The 9,926-nt window shown below is 37.9% G+C and overlaps 1 protein-coding gene across 3 annotated transcripts; it reads right to left on the bottom strand.

Annotated features, from left to right (window-relative positions):
- Positions 1 to 2,185: 2,185 nt before the first annotated feature.
- Positions 2,186 to 4,444, bottom strand: LOC146636127 (leukotriene B4 receptor 1-like). 3 transcript variants are annotated; one of them, XM_085350728.1, is made up of 4 exons: positions 3,893 to 4,444; positions 3,544 to 3,744; positions 3,385 to 3,425; positions 2,186 to 2,489 (listed from the first exon to the last, which is right to left on the bottom strand). In XM_085350728.1, exons 1-4 carry the CDS (start codon positions 4,442 to 4,444, stop codon positions 2,186 to 2,188), a joined length of 1,098 nt encoding a protein of 365 aa, XP_085206854.1. The 3 variants fall into 3 exon arrangements, with proteins under 3 accessions (XP_085206854.1, XP_085206853.1, XP_085206855.1); XM_085350727.1 differs by lacking the exon at positions 3,385 to 3,425 and having other exon boundaries at positions 2,186 to 2,526; positions 3,537 to 3,744; XM_085350729.1 differs by lacking the exon at positions 3,385 to 3,425 and having other exon boundaries at positions 2,186 to 2,491; positions 3,514 to 3,744.
- Positions 4,445 to 9,926: the final 5,482 nt, after the last annotated feature.

Genomic DNA, 9,926 nt, shown 5'->3' on the forward strand with positions numbered 1-9,926 from the left:
AAAGAGCCCAACAGGTAAAAAAAATATGATGATATGCAGTAACATCTAGGGAAGGATATTATCTGTTTGGAATAAGAAATTGTTATGTCTAATATGTAGAAAACTACGATTAACCATGTGTCCACTGTAGTGGACATCATGCATTACCCACTATATTTTTTTAACATAAGTCATAAATTGTCTCACTGTTTTTTGGGACTGTTTTGGTTATAAGTAAGCATATAATTGTTACATTTATAAGCTACTCATTTAAAATATATATTTCTGTGCAGATCAGCTGTAGTTTGAGTTACTATAATAATTGTTTTATCATATTTTGTAGACTTCAAATGCAGCAAAGAATAAGGCAGCGTACAGAATAGTCCAGGAAATTCCATCCAGCTCCAGTGATGATGATTTCATTGATGAGTGCAGTGATGATGAGTTCAGTGATAAGTCCAGTGATGATGAGAGTGGCTGCCAGAGCAGAACAGAGACATAGGAACTACGGACAGCCTAGGTGTGATGAACACAGAAGTGTTTGGAGATGCAGAGACTAAGATGTCAGTTTGTGTTTTCTTCCAGCATGCTACTAAGGGCTTGGTAATACTGTCCTGCATCGTTATAGAACTGTGTAGACTCAAAAATGTTTCTCTTGTTGGAGATAGTTTGCCATATTCAGGTGTAGGATTCATAGCTAGGACTGTTGATTGGTTTTGTTATTTACGTCTAAACATTGGGGCCTTATGAGTTGAAAGTTCCAAAAAAATTGCTGAGATGTTTTTCAAAGGATACAAGCAAACAAGTGTTTGTATATTTACAATAGAACACAAGGTAATTAATTTTTATAGTAAATTCACAGTATTTCATGCTAAGTGCTCAGGCGCATGTAGTCCACTGGAGTGGACAAGTTTATAACTTTATAAAAAAACATATTTTTGGGGAAAAAAGAGTTGAACATTTTTTTTCATGTCCTGAGAAGAATAAAAGCACAGAAAAAAATCTTGACCAAGGCTTTCATAATTCATGCATCAGAGGGTTAATAATGACAAATAATGACTTCATGAACTTCTTCACAAATAAAACTTTAACCGTTAGAGAAGAAATTACTCCTACTGGCACGTCTTCCGTGGAGGAAGCAGAGTCTGGGTACAAGAGGGATGAGTCGCCTATCTCCAGGGGCGAGGTCATCGAGGCGGGTAAACAACTGCTTGGTTGCAGGGTCCATGGGGTGGATAAGATCCGTCCTGAGTTTCTGAAGGCTCTGGACCTTTTAGGGCTGTCTTGGTTGGCATGCCTCTGCAATGTTGCATGGATATCAGGGGCTCTACCTCTGGATTGGCAGACCAAGTTGGTGATTCTCATCTTTAAGAAGGAGGACCAGAGGGTGTTTTCCAGCTATAGAGGGATCACACTCCTCAGCCTCCCTGGGAAAGACTGTGCTGTGATGGATGGATGAATGGTTCCAATTTAGTTAAAATATTGACTAGGGTACGAAAGATGGCGATAAATGAAATGGGTCTGAAAAGTGGAACCTAAATTAAGATTTCAAACTTTTTTCAAGCTGCTAATAAAATGACATGTCTCCAATTAAAAATAATAGAGAAAAGAGAATCCTGAGACATACTTGTGAATTTTAATAGTAAACAACAAAATTAAAGTTGTCAAGCCCATTAAGTCACGGCAGCTCAACTTTCCACTGTATAAAATGTAACAGTTGATCTGCCTTAGCATTTTTAGGCATTTTACAAATACATCATTGCATAAAGAAAATAACAGTGTCAAACCTTAAAAAAAATTCACATGTACAGTGCACCAGCTCCTTTAAGGAGTAAATGTTGAATTGAAAGTAGAGGTAAGTAGGAATCTGAAAGTCCTACATAGTTCCTCGCAGTTTTTCCTCTTGTGGGACAGTTCAGAGCTGAGCAAGGCTCATTTGTGTGGTATACAGTTCCTCTTTTAAGCATCACCTCAAAAATATATCAGTGTATCATGCTTCCAGGTGCAGCCTGTTCCAGGAATGCGATGTCAAGTTATATCCTTTGTTATAGTCTCATTTCAGAAGTGAGGAACCAGCTGTTAGTAAGCTATTAAAACCTTTCCAATTTTGTCCTAAAAATGTGCTTTCACCGTTGATGGAGGAAGAATTTATAATTTTAATATTTCAAGGGCACAGCACTATATCAGGCCTATTGCCTCATGTCGTCTACTTACCATTCTGCACTGGTTTGATATTAGAACTTGAGTTAGTGGTAGAATCTGGGTCTCTGTCTTTTAGCATTACAGCATCTGCATCTTTGTCTCTATCATGACTATTCTGGCTGTTTTGTCTACTCTTCCTTGTAACTGAATCCAACCCAGTGCCCTCAAACAAGCGAGCCATGAACGCAAGTCCTTCTCGTCGGATGTAAGACTTTCCTGCGAAAAAGTACAGCACGGGGTTGACGCAGCTGCTCATGAAGGCTGTGGTAGAGGTGACAGCACGACTCCTGGTCCATATTTTATGCAGTCTGTGAGGGAAGAGAGGTGAGCACAATACAAACGTAAACATGATGGGAAAAATAATTAATTCATTAATTAATCAAATATAAAATAACTTGGTTTTGCCTACAGCTGATTAATGCAGGCAGAGATTTTTCTAGAAGAGATGAAAATTTGGGGGAACTTTTTATCATGTGCATTTCTTTTGGGACACAGATGAAAGATTGACCTTAAAGGTCATCTGCCAAAAACATGTTTTCTGCATTGAAAGTCAGCATATAGTCAGTAATTATGTGTGTAACTAACTGCCAAGGGAACCCATAAATAAATACATATATATCTATATAGATATATATCTATACCGAACCTTTTTTTCCTTTTTTGTAAAAGTACATTTGAAAATGAGAAGTATTTTTAGCAATAAAATACATTTGGAGTAAAAAGCTTTCAGAAAAAAAAAAGAAAGACTTCAGCATTTCAATAAGCTACATGAATTGTTGCAGATTATAGTTATTTACAAGGTATTTAAAAGAGAGACCAGAGGCTGTGATAGTAAAAGCAGAAATGTTGTCTTGACGACCACATCCCTTGAGATAATGAGATAAAAAAAAATAAAAATCCCCAAATGACTCTTAGGCCTCTGTAAAAAAAACAAAAAAACATTAATTTTCCTATATCTATATCAATTCTTAAATGCTAATGATGTAAATGAACTTTAGCTTTTAGATGTCATGAAACTTTAGCATACAGGAATTAGGTTTTTGAAAATAGTGTGCCATGGCTCTAGTTCCATCACACATATCACATATCAAGGTGAAATTTTCCAAACTGTTCAATGACTAAAAAGTTCACTTTGACTTCAGCACCACCTGACTCACTTCTTCTCAATAGTAATTGTAAACTTGTGTCTTAAATTATACTTACATAGTTTTTACTTGACTCTCTGGATACACTGCCCATGTAACCTGAGCAAAATGTAAAAATAGTTAAATTATTTTTTCGTTGAGAATCATCATAATGATGAATTTTATAAGCATTTTTGGAAGAAGGTATTATGCATAAAATTAAGACTGTGGGACATACTTGCACCAGGTTTATGAAATGGTAGGGCAACCAAAACAGGCAGAAGGTCAACACGATGGCCAGGATGAGCTTCTCGCTACGAATGCGACGGCGGAACTTGGTCTGTCGGATCCGACGCAAGATGCATATGTAGCTGACTACAATGACAGTATAAGGAATTAGAAATCCCAATATGATCTCCAGTGTGTATTGTAGGACCACCTGTACAGGGAGAAAACACAAGACGGATGAAAAATAGTGTAGAATGGAGGTGCTAATGTGTATATATGTATGCATAGATTAATAGGTAGATAGAGAGGTAGATTTAAACATTTTCAGTATTCCTCTATCAGAATTCTTCTCAACTCACATGGCTGCATAAATCATGGAAGGAATCGCAAACATGCATAGGTCCCTTGTCCCTCACTTCTCTGAAGAGGAGTGCAGGAATGGAGGCGACAATCACCAGTGCCCACACCGCTGCCAGCACACGCGGTACCGTCTTTTGGGTGGTGATAACACCGACACGTTGTGGCCACAGCACAGCCACCAGCCTGTAGAGGCTCATCATCATAATGAGCTGGATGGAAGCGTACATGTTGGCTAGACACAGGTAGTAGAGGACCTTACACATTACATTCCCAAACACCCAGTTCTGTTTAACGAGGTAGACAATGAAAAACGGGGTTAAAGCCATTAGAAAGCCATCTGCGATAGCTAAGTTAAGGATGAGAAGAGTAGTGACAGATTGCTTTCGGGCTCGTGCCGCGATGCTCCAGATGACGAACAAATTTCCTGGGCAGCCCAGGAGAAAGATGAGGCTGAGGATGAAGGCACCCATAGATGTGGCAACTGGATTATCCATAATGGTTTCATTTCCTACAGCAGTGTTTGTCAAATTTGAACAATCTCTGTGGGCCATCTTTGTTTCCTGTCAAAGAGAATGATTCATTCGGTCATTTTATTACTCCCTTTTAACAAGAATAAAGAAAATAGAGACAGCATCTCAGGGCTGCAGCAAGAATATGGCAAAGGAATAATAAATAATAATAAAAGTCTTCACCTCCTCCCACGAGTGCCAGGCTTAAAAGCATGAATTTCATGCAGGAAAGTGTGGGAGTGTGGTGCAAGTGCAACAGGTTTTAACGGGGACTCTTAATTCCTGAACAAACGAGACCAGACATGAGTGGAAAGCACCAGTGAGTGTGTTGGTGTCAGTATTTAACCAGAGATTGTACTTTAGACTTCTGTGCTCCTTCTCTTCAGGGTCATTGAGGGAAGGTGATTTACACAAACAGAACCGAACACAACAAAAAAAAATTTACTGGGAAGCTTCAAAATACAGTCAGGAGAGAATAGTATTAAAGTATTTAAATAGTATAAAATAGCATTATAGTATTAAATATACACTAAAAATGATATGCACTGTATGAGAAGTGTGTGGATACATGAGGATAATCACTTACTTTATTTTTATTTTTCTGACAATTAATTCGTTTACAGCCTAACACTTTATGTGAAACTGACACTCATTTTAAAATAATAGAGCACCGTGCTGTAGCGCAGACTACTGGCCAAGTGGTGAATAAATCAGTGAGATTTTCCCATTTTAACCAGCTGCAGCATTTATGCATTAGTCCAATATATTGTTTATCATTGCCCTGTGAGAGAAACGCAGTCTCAGTATATTCATAGCAATGGCATTGAAATGAACAGTCGTGTGTTGATATAATGTCTTGGTGCTAACACACATGTGTGTTCAAATGTGAAGTATATACGTATTAATAAGCTTTCTGACATTTACTTAAACCAGGAAGTTTTTTTCCATTTGTTAACAGGATAATAACTTCAGTGAATGCATTTTAACACTGTGTCCCTTAGGTTGAGCAAAAGTTGCATTGAGTTGGTGTTTGGATCCTTGACTGCTATTTAATGTTTTTCAGTTACATGATGTTGTGTTTGCTGGTTCACAGTGTGGTAATGTGTGTCTGTTATTTGTAGTGGTTTCATCAGTATTTCTATGTGTGCCTTTCTGTGCCTTGTTCTTTAAGTATGCCTTGGTCCATTTTTATTTCCTTGTCTAGTACTTCCTCTTAACCGTTACTCTTCAATTTTACTGTGAATCTTAGTTTTTTGTGTGTGTTTTGCTTCCTATCTGTCCCTCATTACTTTCACCCGAGCCTTATTTCTGACTCTGTTTGCCATTCCCAACCAGCTCTTTGTATATAAATAGTCCTATCTTCCCTCTGTCCTTTCTTGTGGTGTAAACTTAGTATAATTACCTTGTAATTCCTGCAATAACTGACCGCAGGGCAATAGAAATTGGCCCTGTCGTACTGAGACAGTTTTATTTTGGGGGATTTGATGACGTAAACTAAGGTAATAAAAATATGTGTATGTATATCTAACATTTACAGCCCTGGAGACATTTATACATTAGCAGAGACACTTTGATGTGTGAATAGGCTCTCTGTAACTAACTGGAAGCCCATAGTTGTTCAAGAAAATGTACACAAGCGCCAGTTTAGAAAACATGTGTCAACATCAATTCTGATGTCAAAATAAATTTTAGCTCATACATCAAATGTTTCTCACATGTATTTTCTTTTTTTCCCCTCTCCAGCAGCTGACTTCAAGAATCAGAGTCCTTTCACATTACTGAAAATGTTTTTCAAAAAAAACGTGTCACTACATGATCTACACATCTACACTCTCTGTCACTCCAGTCAGGCAGTGTCAGTATGCCTCTGCGTATAATCAGGTACTCACACCTACACTTGCTGAACAAACCTGTTTGATATTTCTTAGCAAACTGTCTTGTAGTTGGTGTTTATTACAGAGTCAATAAACGTGCAGTTGTTTTTAAAGTTAAGCAAGCTCACACAAGGTGAGACGGCAGGCACAATCAAAGCAGTCAATATTAAGCTTTATGAAGATTTACAGCAGACTACTGCTTTAAAGCACAAATACATTTAGCATGTGAGGAGGTGCAGGTAATTAAGGAGTAGTAGTAGAAATAGATTCTTTCTTATCTTTATAAAGTAGTAAAATTATTAAGAGACACTCTCCAGTTTTCTCCTGTTGCTTTTGTTTTAAGCACAACAAGCGATAAGTGAAAACAAAACTAAAAAGAAAATCATTTCTATCTTGAAAAAACCCATTTTAATAATCATGTCGCTAAATATAACTATGAAGATTCTTCTAAAATAAATACATAGAAAAAAGATGAATGAAAAAAAAAGACCAAATTTAAATGTAGAGTTAATGATAAGTGTTTTCAGATTTCAGTTGATTTCTGCTTTTTTCTTGATTTTGAAGTAATGTGACCACATGACAGTTGTTTACAAAGAGCTGGTCAAACCTCATGGGCAGTGACATCCAAGCAGCAGTGGACGCTGACACTGTTTTTTCTTGTTGAGCTGTGCAACACCTACAACTTATACCAACTATAACCAGGTCATGGATAAATGGCAGATTTTTTTTCTCCAGTTTCTATTACGCTTGTTGTCGCAGTGTTTCTATTTTCTTTGGTTTTTGTCAGCTTAATCTCTATTTTTATTACCATGTATACACACAGACCTTCCTGTTAAACCACATGATTAATAAAAACATGCCTAACTTAGAGGGTGTGTTTGTGTGCTCTGTGATTCACATGCATACCTATTCCACCCACAGAGAAAGGGGACGCGCACAGAAAGGGTACAACACATTGAACATAAGTGTCCAGAAATGTAGCTGTACCTGACATATTCATACTTTCAAAAGCTCTAATATACATGAGAACAGTATCAGCCATGGAAACATGCAATATGCCATGCAGTCTCAAAATAAATATATAATTCACTAGGCTGCAGAAAATGAGCTATTGTAAAGAATCATTAATAAGAACAAACAAATCCCAGATCAGAAAAGAAAGAAAAGACTTACCAAGTTAAATGTAAATCCCAATACAGAAAAGAAAACACCATGTGCTTGAAAAGGAGTCTGAATATGTTAAAGATGTTGTAGTTTCTTCCTTTTCTTTTAACCTTTTGGTCCCACCTCACTTTCCCCCACCTACTTTCATTCTGTTTCTCTCTCTGAGCCCTCTCTCCATTGACTTGTCATGCTTGCTGTAACACGCAGGGAGCAGAGGAAGGTGTGTCCCCATTATGCCTCGCCTCTCTTGGCTCTGGTAGTTCGTCAACATTCTCAAGCAGATAAACCCAAAAGCAAACCAGTAAAAGGATAGTTCATCCAAATCCCTGTTCATCTCATTTCCACTGTTTTGTGCATCCAAAATGTTTCTAGACCTTTGCTGTCAAAGCAACAGTTGTTGTTTTAGAGGCATATGTCAAAACCTTAACTAAAATTTTCACTTTACTACTAGGACACACACACACCTTGCACCCATATGACTGTTGAACAAGAACACACATCCTTCGTGGTTTAGGGCTATAACTAGGGATGGGTATCGTTTAGGTTTTATCCGATACCGGTGCCAAATCGGTACTTTTGAAACGGTGCCGGTGCTCAAACGGTGCTCAAACCGGTGCTTAAAGAATGGAGAACACAAAATTGGTCCAAAAACCTCTCATGTTCAGCTGGTTTTTTGTAAAAAGATAACAATGTTAGCCTTTTCTGCAGCTATGTGGCATATATGGTATCACTCTTGGCTGGAAGCAGTGCTTAATCAATGGAAAAAAACACAAACTTTGTCCAAAAACCTCTCATGTTTAACTGTTTTCCACTTTTTCTTTGGTCATTTTAGCCTTTTTGGGAGTATCTGCCATCAAACAAGAAGACAGCCGCATGTAGCTATGATGATGTTTGATAGTTCACCTTATATGCATTAATGTAATAACGTGGTTAGCCTACTCAACGTAAATTACACACGAACAACATGAAGCTACTCATGCAGAGAAGAACGGCTGCTGCTGCCATCATCATCCGTCATCATTTCTGCTACACTGGCAGGGCTAGGGGCCAGGACTCTACTCTTCGGGGGTTTTGGGGGATATTGCTAACTCCGGGTCCGATAACAGGCAACCCACGCACAGTAGATGCGCTTGGTGTGAGGTCTCGCAGCAAGCTATCATATGGCGCATTTCTGGGCTTTTAAAAAAAACGCTATGCGTCGCCAGGTGTTTCATCGGATTTGAGGTGTTACCTCCTTTGACAGTATCACAGTATCAGCTTAAAGCACTTGTTGCAGGCTGCTGAGTTTGCATATTTTGCTGTGAAGTACAGCCAGACTTTTGACCGCTTCGCCTTGGGCATTTTTAATCTGTAGCTCTGCTCTAAAAGAACGTACGTACCTGGCCCCGCCTGCTATCCTCGGAAACGTAAAATGATTGGCTAGAAGTGTATCACAGCTCAGGAAAAAAAAGCACCGAAATGTGCGCTGCTTTTCGGTCTGGTTACTACCGTTTATGTCAGAACCAGTGCCATCATGGCACCGGATACTGGTACCCATCCCTAGCTATAACTGCAAGATTTTCAGACCTGTAGGGATTTGTGACAAAATCTTCTCTTTTTTTATATTTTATTTTTTAATAAACAACCTATAAGAACACAAATAAACCAAAAATAAACAAATAATCAAAAATAAACAAACGGGTGTACCATCTAGTGTGTATACACACACACACACACACACACACACACATACACACATTACCACACATACATACACGTACACACCCATATACTTAGACATACATACACATACCTACATACATATGTATTCGCCTATACCCTCATACATACTGACATATACATATATACACATAACAATTCAGAAATATGGCATACATAATTACAGAGATTCAAACAAAATCGGGTCTCCTTGACAAAATGTAATGTTTCCATTTATCCCAAATATCACTAAATATGTCATATTGGAGTCTATTAATGAAGGTAATTCTTTCCATTTTAAACATCCCATAAACAATCTCATACCAGTCATTTAGTGATGGAATTTTCACACTAAGCCATTTCTTGGTAATAGTCTTACGGGCAGCCAAACTCAGAATACCATACAACAGCTTGGACATTTTATCTACATTCACTGAGTATAAATATCCAAACAAAAGTTCATCCCAATTAAAGGGAAGTTGCATACTAAAAATGATCTGTAACTCAGAATGAATCGATACCCAAACAGTGTTGATCAATGGGCAAGACCAAAACAAGTGGAAATGTTTTATTCCTTGGGCCCCACAGTTTCTCCAGCAGCTAGAGTGATTACAATAATGTTTACTTTGTGCAGGAGTAATAAAAAACCTACAGAGACCCTTCCAACCAAAACATCTCCATATATTAGAACTAGAAATTCTCCACTGAAAAGCACACTGCTGATACCAAATGTCATTTGAAATTGCTGTATCCCTTTGTTTCCCTTTCCCATTTTTTTTTAAATGTAG

Source organism: Diplotaxodon limnothrissa, linkage group LG3 (genome assembly GCF_057381915.1).
Source record: "Diplotaxodon limnothrissa isolate DT_005_m linkage group LG3, D_limnothrissa_male_GT1.1, whole genome shotgun sequence".
NCBI classification, from domain to species: Eukaryota; Metazoa; Chordata; class Actinopteri; order Cichliformes; family Cichlidae; genus Diplotaxodon; species Diplotaxodon limnothrissa.

Excerpts from the sequence above, each read along its gene's own strand:
- LOC146636127 (XM_085350727.1), bottom strand. The coding sequence starts at position 4,444 with ATGGCCCACAGAGATTGTTCAAATTTGACAAACACTGCTGTAGGAAAT. Across the intron at positions 3,745-3,892 it reads TCCATGATTTATGCAGCCAT|GTGGTCCTACAATACACACT; the intron begins GTGAGTTGAGAA and ends CTCCCTGTACAG. Across the intron at positions 2,527-3,536 it reads AAACCTGGTGCAAGTATGTC|TTACGTTTGTATTGTGCTCA; the intron begins CCACAGTCTTAA and ends TTCCCATCATGT.